The sequence below is a fragment of the Tachypleus tridentatus genome, chromosome 4 (assembly GCF_004210375.1).
Source record: "Tachypleus tridentatus isolate NWPU-2018 chromosome 4, ASM421037v1, whole genome shotgun sequence".
NCBI lineage: Eukaryota > Metazoa > Arthropoda > Merostomata > Xiphosura > Limulidae > Tachypleus > Tachypleus tridentatus.
Window position 1 is genome coordinate 38,478,035 of NC_134828.1, and position 13,799 is coordinate 38,491,833.

Sequence of the window (13,799 nt, forward strand, 5' to 3'; positions counted from 1 at the left end):
TAAGCACTATAGAAGAATATGCATTAGATTAGATACTGGATGGTTCCATATTTATGTCAAGCAGAAAATAAAATTTAATAAGCAAATCTAGTTAATGCATAGGCATTTAATCATTCGCGCAATAATGTAATATTTCTGTAATTACGAAATATCATGCTTTCCAATTGTTCTTAGAGATTTAGTTACGAGCTCTATTTTGATATTATTTCATAATGGCAACAAAAATGGCAACTAATCGTAAAAGAAACGATTAAGAAAAGACTACAAAAACCAGCAGTTTTATGATGATTGGACTGCGCAATACTGTTTTGTTCAACAACAGGAAGAACGTGATTTTCTGCTGTGTCATTCAACAGTAGCAGTGGCAAAGGTATCCAATATAAAGCATCATTATGAGTCGAAGCATAAAGATTTCCACAACGTTGTCGGTGATGAACGAACAGCTTGAATTGAATCTCTGCAGCAGTCGCTGAATCACCAGCAGAACGTTTTCTCAAAGCAGTCAGCAGAGTTAGGTGCAGCATGTGAGGTCAGTTACGATATTTCTTTGATGATAGTGAAATCTGGCCGACCGTTCACTAATGGTGATTTTGTAAAGCAATGTATGATTACTGCATCGGAAAAGTTGTGTCCAGAAGCAGTTCACAAGCTACAGATGGTGGCTTTGAATCGTATGACAGTTCAACGAAGAATTTCACACCTCTCAGCAGACGTGACAAGACAGCTTACAAATAAAGCAGCCAACTTTGTTTACTTCTCTTTGGCAGCAGACGAGTCGACTGACATCAGTTCAACAGCACAGCTACTAGTGTTTGTTTGTGGTGTGTCGTCATCGTTTAATATCACAGAGGAACTAATCGGCATGGGTTCCATGAACGGTCAGACAACTGGGTCTGCTCTATTCGAGGAGACAGTACGACTGTGTAGTAGTGTTTCATTGGATTTCTTGAAACTGGTAAGTGTAACAACTGATGGAGCACCAGCCATGACTGGAGAAAGTAGCGGGTTGGTAGCACTGTTGATGAAGCATCGAGGAAAGCAGAACAGACAGTTGGTGAAGTTGCACTGTATTATTCACGAACAGAACCTGTGCAATAAAGAACTTGGTTTTCAGGCACTGATGGCATTAGTGACAAAAACCATTAATTTCATCAAATCACGAGGGCTCAATCACCGTTAGTTTTGAAGTCTTCTTAAAGAAATTGATTCAGACTATGGTGACCTTGCATATCACTGTGAAGTATGCTGGCTGAGTCGAGGGAAGATCTCAGAAGATTCTGGGAGTTGATTGATGAGGTGATAGAATTCCTCAGAAGTAATAACAAAGACACAGAAGTGATTTCCATGACTGATCCAGCATGGCAAGCTGATTTGACCTTTCTGGTCGACATTACACAATACTTGAATGATCTGAATTTGAAGTTGCAAGGCAAAAATCAGCTTATCTGTCAGCTTGCAAATCACATCTCAGCTTTCAGTTGCAGTTGTTCTGGCAGCAAGCAGCATCAGGTAACTTCGTGCACTTTCCCACTTTTCAGTCACAGCTACAGAAGAATCAGGACATTGACACACAAGTTTATGTTGTGAAGCTAGATACCTTAATTCAGTCCTTCAACTCATGGTTTCATGACTTTGACCAATGCAGATTGTTGATGAAACTTTTTGATGATCTGTTCAGTGTGTCAGTGGATGCCTGGTCAGCAGAATATCCGCTCGAACTTACTAATCTCCAGGCATCTGATAAATTGCGTGCTATTTATCGAGAAAACAGTTTGCTTGACTTCTACGAAACGTTGCCTGATACATTTGCTAATCTGAAAGACAATGCACTTGTCCACACCAACATGTTTGGCAGCACGTACTGCTGTGAACAGACTTTCTCGCATATGAAACTGAACAAAAACAACACTCGCAATCAGCTGACTGATGATCATCTGGAAGCAGTCTTGCGTCTTTCAACGTCAAACATCAAGCCAGACATTTCTAAGCTCGTAGATGAAGTGCAGCACCATCCATCACACTGACTTTGTGAAAGTTGACGCATCATAACATTTCTTAGAATAATGTGCAAACTCTTTGATGTAATCATTATTTTGTGTTCTTAAAAGTGATGTCCATCTTGTGTGAAACAACTGTGGGACGATTTTAATCTTCACTTTTTTGTGGCCCCCAAAGGTTATGAGAAGTTTGTTTGTGGCCCCTGACTCAAAAGGTTTGTGCACCACTGGGTTACAGAGTTATCAAATAAAAAATCAGACCCCTCCTGCCACACTCACTATTTCACAATTTGTTGCTTACATATAATTATATTTTATCTTCAACCAACAGAAACTCAAGATTTTCATCTATCAAATGTGTTGCATAGCATTCTGTTCTCAATGATTAAATGTCAACTTCACTCAGACTACAAACAGCTTTGACATGAGAAAATTAACGAGATTGGACGAATTTGTAACAACTGTTGTCTTGGAGTTAGGAAGCCAGAAATGTTTTGAGAGGTCAGGAAATTTGTCGACTTTTTGCATGTTGTTAGTCTATATCGTTTGGAGCGTCATTTAGTTAAATAAAAATTATTAATTGCAGTACTACAAGCAGTGTAAAAAAATTACAGCTAACTCTCTTTGACAACCAAAAGCAAAAATAAGAACATTTGATAAATACTTTATTTCTTATTTTTCATGCTTATTCTAACTGTAACTAAAATGTAAAAATCAAGATGGTTTTAGATTAGTTAATATTAGATTAAGTAAAATATGTAATAATATTAAAATAAAAATGCTTCATGAGGCACACATGAGAAATGCTTATATTAGTTGTAGTAGCTTGTTGGTAATGTAATTCCATAGATTAATATGAGCTACACATTTCCCAAGTAATATACAACTTATTATAAGCAAGCTATAAAACAATACAAAGTAATTATAAACAGATGCATACTGCTACAAACGTAGAACTAAATATGACAAACGAATGTGGTTTCTGATTACAATATGAAGTGATTATAAAAAGAAAAAAGGATATTTTTTTTTGTAGTTGCAAGGTCAACCAGATTGATCAATCTCTTTTTGAGTTAGGTTAGAGAAAATAGCACAAACTATCAAGTTTTACTGAAGAACAACGTTTTAAATACATTTAGGAGGTCTTTGGGATTACACAAAGGAAGTTTGATATTTCTGAGATAAGGAAAAGCAATTTTAACATGAAAATTACTTTGTACATGGACTATTCAAAACAAATATTCAATATATTCATGAACAAATCTTTATTTATTAAACATACTTCACTAAGGAATGATGTTTTGTATAGACATAATATTAACTGAAAGACAGCAAAATTTTGTGAAGATATAACGCTATATTGAAAAGCAGAAGTATTAAATTGAAAAAGACTTTAAATAAGTACAAAGATGTCAAGTGGTTGGTCCCATAGACTGATCCCATGCTCATAGAGTTAATAAAATAATGCAAGGATTTTTATGTTTATTGTGATGAAGAATAATTTTATCCATCCTACAGTTATCAAATTTTGTTTGCATAACCACAAAAATTTTCTAAATGAATATCAACATTGCTTAGGCATAGTAACCAACTACATAGTTATTAATTGAGTGAAACCTTTGCTTTCTGTTGATTGCAAATTATAAAACTGTACATGTCAGAGAACTTATGATAATTTTTGAGAACAAAATGACATTTGCTTTTCACTTGTGTCCCCATAAAGCAGAAAGTTTTCTCATTACAAGTTAGCAGTTTAACTTAGAAAAATATAAGACTGAAAAATTACATGAAAATGTATAAGGCTATATAAGACTATAAGAAAATGTTGAAATAGCTAGCATGGATTGGTTTGTTTTGAATTTCGTACAAACTATACGAGGGCCACCTGCGTTTGCCATCCCTAATTTAGCAGTGTAAGACTAGAGGGAAGGCAGCTAGTCATCACCACCCACCACCAACTCTTGGGCTACTCTTTTACCAAAGATTAGTGGGATTGACCATAATGTTATAATTCCTCTACGGTTGAAAGAGTGAGCATCTTTGGTGTAACGGGGATTCAAACCTGTGACCCTCAGGTGGCGAGTCGAATGCCTTAACCACATGACCATGCTGGTCCAGGTAACATGGACTGAAGAAATATCATGTGATAAAGAAAATGAAACTTGAGCATTTATTTATATATATACATCTTTTTAAAATAAATGAATTCTTATGTTTTACTAAAATCTGAACTTTAAACTGTTTTGATGCCAAGTTTATTAATTAACGTAAGTTAACAACAATTGATTGATTTAGTGTTTTATGGCAAAAAGCAGTGAGGCTATCTGCGCCAGACATTCGGTAAAAATGTAAAAAAATAAAATAAATAAATGTAGTAATAGACATAAATGGAAATGAAGGTAAAACAAAAAAATATAAAACCAATGTTGACACCTAGTCTACAATGTTAAGATAGAAGGCAGAGTATAAGAAGTTGTAAGGTATTTACTCTAGCAAAAAGGTAATGATCATAACCCGCCAGGAAGACTAACAGGTAAGTTCAAGAACCACCATCAGTCACCTGAAGTTGATCTTTCCAGTCCTGGTTCAGAGTTATATGTCATAGCAGCTATTATCAAAATGTAAAAGAATAAAAGTTTTAAAAGACACCCATAAAATCGTAATAATGAGTAGCCAAATGTCCAGTAAAAAGATAAAAGTCAAGTAAATGGAGTAAAATTTGTAAAAGTAATTGAAGATAAAAGCAAAACGGCAATTAAAACAGAAAATGGCGTCAAAACCAATGTTGACATCCAGTCAACAAAGTTGTAAAGAACTACCTGTAGCAGAATGGTAATGATCATAACCCACCAGGAAGACTAACAGGTAAGTATAAAAACCACCGTCAGTCACCTGAAGTTGGTCTTTCCAGTCCTGGTTCCGGTTATGAGTCAATATGGCCAGTACTAAAAGGTAAGTAGTAAAAGTGTGAAATGATATGCAGCAAAGTATAATAACAACTCGCCAGGACGACTAACGAGTAGTTCAAACGGATAGTTCAAACATTAGCGCTAGTCACCTGAAGTTGGCCTTTCCAGTCCTGGTGTCGAGTTATTTAATGTTCTGGCCATTGTCCAATGTCAAATTGAAGGAGAGAGATTAAGACTGTAAAAAGGAACCACAATTAAAAGGTGTAATGAATAAATATGCAACACTTAAATGAGATTAAAAAGATTAATGGCCATTAAAAATTAAAAACATTATCAAGGTGGACAGAGTCACCATCACCAATAACTCTGTCCAATGTTACAGACTGACCCTGGGAAAAATATGTTTAAAATATTGCCGCCGTTGAGAATTGTAACGATGGCAAGAAAGTAAAACGTGGCTGATAGTGATTTGAGTGTTACACAAACTACACATTGGTGCATCAGTTCCAGATAAAAGAAAATGATGAGTTAAAAACTGTGACCAATGCGAAGCCTAGTGAGAACAACTTCCTCCTTCCAAACTTTATGGAAGCTAGATGGCCAAAGTCCAATTTTGGGTTTGATTTGAAAAAGTTTGTTGTCACGCTGCTCACCCAAGTGGACTGCTAGCTGGCACGGAGCCGAGCCTTGAAGATAACACCATAGTCCATGTACGGAATAGGCATAGGAGTGATGGTGCTGAAGCAGACATATTTAGCTGCCATGTCTGCAAGCTCGTTCCCGCGAATACCAACATGGCCTGGTATCCAGAAAAACTGGATTGAAGTAGCTGCTAATGAGAAATGGGCCAGTCGGTTTCAATATCAGCGAGAATAGGATGTGAGCTAACGGTAGCGATTCCAAGGCAAATATAGAACTAAGCGAATCAGTATAAATAGTGCAGTTGGAGTACTGCTCAGCTGCAATATGATCCAGGGCAAGAGATATGGCATACAGTTCAGCAGTGAACACAGAAGCTGTAGAAGGGATTCTGCGCAACTAATGACCCATAGCAAACCATAGCAGAGCCCACTGAATTACCTGATTTGGAACCATCTGTATAAATGGGAACTGAATGATTGTTTGAAAGATATTCATTGAATAAAAGACGGTACTTCCAATCTGGAATATCTGCCATTTTAGGTGACTGAAAGAAAGGTCAGATTTGGGGCTGTAATAAGCCATGGTGGGATGGGCCAACCTGTGGAATCTGCAATGTTATCCAAGGACAGACCCAATTCATCCAATTGCGCCTGGAGTGCTAAGGCTAAACGGAGCAATGACAGATCGCCTGTTCTGAAAAGTACTGCCCACCGAGGAAGGAAAACACATTTCCAGGTGGGATGCTTTGTAAGGAATGAAGTTTCAAGTATATTGTAAAGATAGTTGCAAACGGCAAAGGTGTAGAGAAGGTTCATGAGATTCAATGTATATACTTTGAACTGGAGAGGTACGGAAAGCCCCAGTGCAGAGTCAAGTCCTTGGTGATGAATGGGTCCAGCATCTTTAAGGTTTGTGGAATTGGCAGAGCCATAGACCATTGATCCATAATTGAGTTTCGATCTAATAAGAGCACGATATACCTTTAACATTGAACAGCGATCTGCCCCCATCTGGTAGAAGAGAGAACACGGAGGATGTTCAGTGCTCTTGTGCATTTGACCCGAAGCTGCTTTAAGTGTGGTATAAAGGTCAGTTTATGATCAAAGATAAGCCCCAAGAACTTGGTCTCCGGGACCACTGGCAGCAAACTTCACCAATATGAAGTTCAGGATCAGGGTGAATACCCGTCGACGGCAAAAGTGCATGCATACAGTTTTGAGAGAGAGAAATTAAAGCCGTCCGCCAGAGTCCACTTCCACACAATTGAGGGCAGTTTGTAGTTGCCGCTCAATATATCTCATGTTTGACAACTGACATGAGATGTGAAAGTCGTCGACATACAGCCCATTCGCAACAGTGAGAGGGAGTTGTTCAGTGATGGCATTTATCTTTATACTGAAGTGTAACACTCAATACACAGCCTTGAGGGACTCCAAGTTCCTGTACAAAAGAACGGGAAAGTGTCGAACCCACACAAACTTGGAATCTCCTGTCCATTAAAAAATTTTTAATAAACATGGGTAGATGGCCACGTAACCCATATGTATGGAGGTCTCGCAAAACGCCATACCTCCATGTTGTGTCGTAAGCCTTCTCTATGTCAAAGAATATTGATACAAGATGTTGGCGGTTGAGAAAGATTTCTCTGATAGATGTTTCAAGATGAATTAGGTGGCCTGTGGTGGAGTGCTGTCGACAGAACCCACACTGGGTGGGCGAGAGGAGGTTGTTTGATTCAAGGAACCAAACAAGACGAGCATTAACCATCCTTTCTAATGTCTTACAGAGACAGCTCGTCAAAGCAATTGGACGGTAGTTTGAAGGAATCTTGGGATCTTTCCCTGGCTTAGAGAAAGGTAAAATAATAGCCTGGCGACAGGCATCAGGAAAAACATTCTCCTGCCAGATCCGGTTGAAAACAATCAGAAGGACATCAAGAGAAGCAGGAGATAGATGGTGCAGCATGTCATAATGAATATCATCAGGTCCAACAGACATACTGGCAGACCGATGAAGGGCCATTTTTAGTTCCACCAGGGTAAAGGGACAATTATAGTCAAAGAAACAGTCAGTTCGAAAGGAAAGAGGTGATCGCTCTGCCCGAGTCTTGATGGCCAGGAAGGTGGAGGAACAAGCAGAAGTGCTAGATACCCGCAAAAGCTTTCACCTAGAGTGTTAGCGATGTTCTGAACATCAGTCACCTCCTGACCATCAGAGAGTAAGATCGAGAGGGGACAGAATTGTAGTGCCCATTAACCTTTCGAATCCTGTCCCATATGATCTTGGAACTGGTGGTAGAAGATATGCTGGTTGTGAACTTAATCCAAGATTCCTTCTGGCTTTGACGTCTTACCCACCTAGCATGTGCACGGCCCATTGGAAAGCAACCCGGTTTGAAAGTGTGGGATATCTACTAAAAGTATCCCAGGCCCACTTTTGAGCCTTCCATGCTAAGTGGCAAGCAGGATTCCACCACGGACGAGGATATCGTGGAAAACGTGTCAGGGTTTTAAGAACACACTGAGCAGCTGCATGTGTAATACAGTCAGTTACTGCTGCTACACAGTCGTCTATTGATGGCTGAGTTACTATGGCAGGATCAAGTTCTGTGAGAGCAGTGGACCAGTCTGCCTGATCCAGCTTCCACCGGGCACGCTGGTAGGGTGGCATCGACCATGCCAGTCTCTCTCAAAAGATCAGAAAATGATCACTGCCTAGTGGATTACTGTCAACCCTCCATGAAAAATGGGAGAATAATGAAGGGGAGCAAACTGAGAGATCAATAGCGTAAAGGACTGACTAGGTGCATGAAAGTAAGTGGAAGAACCAGTATTGAAAAGAGAAAGATTGTGATCAGAGAGCATCCGCTCTACAGATCGCCCCTCCCATCAATAATAGCACTTCCCAGAGGGGATGATGTCCATTAAAATCCCTAGGATTAGAAATGGAGATGGCAATTGTTCAATGAAAGCATCAAGATCTGATTGATCATATGTCTCTCCAGGGACAGGTACAGAGAACAAACAGTGATGGTATGACCCAAGAAAACACGGATGGCTACAGCCTCCAAGGGTGTGTTGAGTGACAAAGACAGGGTGGGCACGTGTTGATCAACCAACAGTGCCACCCTCCATGTACTCGACCATCACACAACCTGTCATTTCTGCAGAGAAAACTGCCGAATGGAGACAGTATCAGCAGTTTTGAGAAATGTTTCTTGTAAAGAAAGACAAACAGGATGGTAGGAAGCAATCAGCGTTTTGATATCATCCAGATTAGAACGTAAACCTCGACAGTTCCATTGTATCAAGGTGGCCATTTTAAGAACGGTAGGTGAAGTGGCTGGAGAACCCTTGGGTTTACGACCACGCCTTTTTTTCTTTACTGTCTTTAGTCGGAGGAGGTCTATCAACCTCCATGGATCCTGCTCTGGGTCAGGTGGGCAGGTTTTTGTTATTGGAAGGGGAATCCAGTGACTGAGGATGCGAACGAATAATTGTTTTGTCTCTTGTGGTGGGAGAAAAAGATGTATCAGAAGAAATGCCTGTATTTGAAACTGAAGGACGTGGATCTTGAGGTTTGTTGGAAGGTATGGGAGGAACAGAGATGGGTGTGGAAGTCGATTCATCAACCTTTTTAACCACGGAGGTCAAAAGGCTTTTCATTTGTTTTGAAAACGATTCTCTTGGAGGCACAGAGAGATCTGTCTGCACTCCCACTGTAGTTGTGGAATGAAGTGCAGCAGCATATGTCCGAGATGGAGTTGTGGACAGCAATTTCCGAGCCTCAGGATAACTAATGTTATGTGTCGTTTTCAAACGCTGCACCTCTTTTTCCTCCAACCATTTTGGGCAAGAATGAAAGTAAGAGGGGTGAGAACCATTGCAGTTTATGCAATGTGGGTTCATGTCACAGTCATAGGCATCGTGGTCCTTGCCTCCACAACAAGCACATGTCAGGGAACCACAACAAGATGTCTTTGAGTGGCCTAATCTCTGACATTGGAAACATCGAAGAGGGTTTGGTATGTATGGCGAACCCTGCAATGAGATAACCTGCCTTGATGGTGGCAGGTGCACGTGGTGAAGTAAATGTTAAAACGAGGGTATTTGTTGGCAGTGTAACTCCATCTTTGCAAGTGGAGATGCGCCTCACTGCAGAAACTCCTTGAGTGGAGAGACCAGCGAGAATCTCTGACTCAGGAACGTTCTTAAAATCCTTTCAACAATAACTCCTCATGAAGAATTCAAGGTAGCATGGGGTGTAACCTCAATAGGTATATCCCCAATTGCCTTTGAATTCAAGAGGAGTTCACTGTGTTGGGATGTGGATGTTTCAACCAATATGTCACCAGATCAAAGTTTCTTTACTGACTTTGGAGAGCCAGCAAGTCCCTCTAGTCCCTTTTGAATAAAAAAAGGACATTTGCCCTAAAGGTTTTCCAAAGAGAATGTAATATAAGAATATGAGGTAATGTGTGTTACTGATGTTGAAGATTGCTGTTCTGAGTATTCAAGACGTGGTCGCTACCCATTGACTGTTTTTTACAATTTTATTTAAATTTTTAGAGGATCCATAGGAAAAGAAAAATTTCGGTACCCACTGACCCTACCCACCATGGAGCCCTACAAGGGGACGCACTACAAAGTCACGCAAGGACAATGCAGCAACGCCAGGGTTTCGTGAGCACTATATCCAAACACCAGCATCAGGCACAATGTCCACAACACCTGTTGAGAACTTCCAACACTGATACTTGGTTGACTCTAGCCCAAGTGGACCAGCCGATTGACCCAAGGGGGCCACCCAAAGGCCGCCCGTCTACAGGAATTCGAGGCCAAAGTGGTGTGTTAGGGTTGGACCCCTCAACCACCAGGATCCTCTCCTCCCCTTCACGGGTCGCCACACCTGGCAAACACGTGGGTGAATGTTTAGATCCCAGAGAAGGTAACCAGATAGAACAGAACCTTCCCTGGGAGGTCCCCTCACCACGTACAGGAATCCACACCGAGGGGGTTAACAACAAAGTAGTTTAAGTTTCGAATGCTTTTCTAAAATGTCATGATGTGCATACTTGAACTATTCATAATCAAGAGGATTAAAGAAAAACAGTTGTCATTAGTAGGTTCTATTAACTGATGAGCCCACAGTAACCAGAGTATTTAAATTCAAGCTTAAGCTCAAGAGCAGTTTGAAGACCAACACAAAAATAATTTGCTTTAGCATTACACAAACACTTTTCAATGCAGAAATAAATTTGCCAAGCAAGGTTTACATTCTAGTTGACATAAATATTTTATTTAGAAACTTTCATAGCATTATTTGGTTGATTATTAGGAATGTTGCCTTGCACTTCAGACTCTTTGTATAATTCAAAACCAGTAATATATTGTATCTAGTTTTGACTCCATTCTCTCCTCACATTTGTTCTCTTTTTTTTCTCTTAAAATACACACTGTTTGTAGGTTCTTTGACCATTTGGAAATTGTTGGGAATGTTCCAGGCTTAAGATTTTTTACTTAAATGTTCTTTGCTTAAAATAAAAACAGAAATACATGTAACTATATGTGTGTATATGTAACATACACAAATATAAATGTGTCAATAAACATACTAATAAAACTATATGCATATGTAATTGTAAATATGTTCAAAAGCTTTAATGAAACTATGTAAGGCCAGTAAAAGAGACTCAAATAAATACATTTTCACAAAGCAGATGAAACACATTATTAAGATGCTTGATGACTGTGTAGTTTTCTCAAGATAATATGCTCATGTAAAGTGTGAATGACACACAATGTTCAGTTGAATCCTCAGCTGCTATTGACCACACTTTTGGACATAAGCCTTTTGTTTTTCAATAATTTCTGGTTTTTAAGAAACTTGTGGTTCCCACAGTTTAAAAAAAAGGGTATAAAACAACAAGAAAGCAAATCAATACCTATTAAACTTAACAAAAGTAGCTGGTTTTTAATTAAACATTTCTCACTTGGTTCACAAATTTGGCACAGTGAATACATATTTGTTTGTTATTCAACACAAAATGATACAGTGGGTGGTTTTTGTTGTGTTCACCACAAACATTATTTGTAATTTTTAATGCAATGAATACATCCACTAGGCTACAATCCACTTTGTTAATACCATTCCCTAGCAAAAATGCTTCTCGACAGAATCCTCACCTCCAAATGTCCTATTTTTTCATATACTTGAAGTTCTAAAGGGATACATACCTTTGTCAAAAGTTATTTGAACTAAGATATGGTTACATTACACATGTACATTACAACAGAAACCATTCCCTGTGTTACTTTATGCTAATGACGTAAGAGAGATTTCAATTTTTTTTTCTTCTCTGGATTATTTCAAACATCTATTGGTTACTTTTTTCTCTCTCTTATATAAATGATTAAAAGGTTTGTATAGAATTTAGATTTTCATAGATAACTATCTACCTTTGTGAATAACATAGAACAAGTACTCTCTACCGTAGTTTAATTTATTTAATAATTTCTCGTCTCTCCATTTTCATCTTTACTTTATATGGCATTAGCAAACACCGTAACAAGTTTTGCTTCCACTTTCAAACATTAAGTGTGTCCACATATATTCTTCAAAACAAAACAAAAATTAATGCATTACCTTGTCTTTATTTCCACTTCTTGTGATGCTAACATCTTCAACTTTGTAATCACTAAGAATTAGAGCTTCCTTATAACTATACTGTTCACCCTAGAATAGTGGACACAGAATATTAAAAAAAACACTTTTAAATAAACTTTATAAAGAAAATATATTATTTACTAGAAATTGAGTTATAATATTAACTTTTTAACTTCTAAAAGCTGCATCTTGTCTTAAAAAATTTCATATTTTATAAACAAGTTTTAGCAGTACCTACTACTAGAACTTGAAGCATGGTTTTTGCGAGAAAAATGTACACATTATGTTTTACTCACTGAAAAACTATCAAATGATACAATAAATTTAACACAATTTGCAAAATTGGCAAGTGCCAGAAGTAGCACTGATCAATTTAATTTGAGAAAACAAAAAAATCAAAATATGAATCAGGTAATTACTCATACAACACTACATTACATAAAAAAAAGAGAGAGACAATGTAAAATTAAAAATCAAACATAACAAGTGCTATGAGAGTGTGTAAAAAATTAATCACTTTACAATAGAGTAAAAGTCAAATTAAAAAAATACCAATAGAGAACAATTTGAACAACCTGGCAACATCATGAAAATAAACACAATCTCCTAACAAAACCTACACTAATATGAACTTGTATAACTAAACACAAAAAAGTGATTTTATAATCTGGTAATAATAAAAACACAGTAGCAATTTGATAACAATGTGTTCATAACATCTCATTAATTAAATAACAAAGTACTGTTAACAATAACAACCAATTAACAGCATGAAGATAAACAAATCAATATAGATTACTCTAAATTTTATAACAGTATTTACACATAAACATTCTAACAATGTGCAAACACAAACATCAGAATACAAATAATACTGATGATAAAAGATACACAATACCAGCAAGCTGCATCTAATTAACTAAGTATGAAGATTTCTGTTAACAATTTGATGGAAATAACACATACCAACTTCAATTAATAGACATAAAAAGTACTTTTCAGAACCTAAGAAAAATACATAAATAAACAACTGAATATAAAAATTACTGCTATTAAGTTCTTCACAGCACATATACAATAACACCAAATCATTTAATGAACAGAATACCGTTACAAATCTAGTGAAAATACACATGAACATTTAAACACTGAACACAGAGAATAATGCTAACAGTTTTGAACACAAAGTGAAAATCTAGAGAAAAACATTAACAACCATTACAGTAAAACTTGCCTTGTAAATTACTGGTGTAGTAAATGTGGACCTCATCAGTTTTTTACACACTTTTTTTTTTAACTATTTATGCACCAAATTAGTTAAGAGTTCATGGCTTTGTTCATCACAAGGTTTCTATTAAATAACATACTCATTACGAATTTTAAACATAACAACCACCATTACTGCAATTAATACCATTAATTATTAATAAGGTTTCCTACACATTTTACAAAAAAAAAATGGATTACTACATCTACTTTTCTATTGTTCTTTATAATGAATGTTGTAACAAGTAAAAAAAATTTAAAGTTACTCAGTATGACGTACCACAGATAATGAATATTATATAAGAACCAAGGTGGTAAT

At 37.4% G+C, this 13,799-nt stretch overlaps 1 protein-coding gene across 6 annotated transcripts in view; it reads right to left on the reverse strand.

Moving 5' to 3' along the window:
- The window catches only part of LOC143248879 (protein vav-like), a 111,784-nt gene that overhangs the window by 35,341 nt on the left and 62,644 nt on the right, over nucleotides 1–13,799 (reverse strand). For all 6 annotated transcript variants that reach the window (XM_076497762.1, XM_076497760.1, XM_076497761.1 and 3 more), the window contains one exon: nucleotides 12,194–12,283. In XM_076497762.1, coding sequence (XP_076353877.1) covers nucleotides 12,194–12,283 — 90 coding nt within the window. The remainder of the gene's footprint in view (nucleotides 1–12,193; nucleotides 12,284–13,799) is intronic.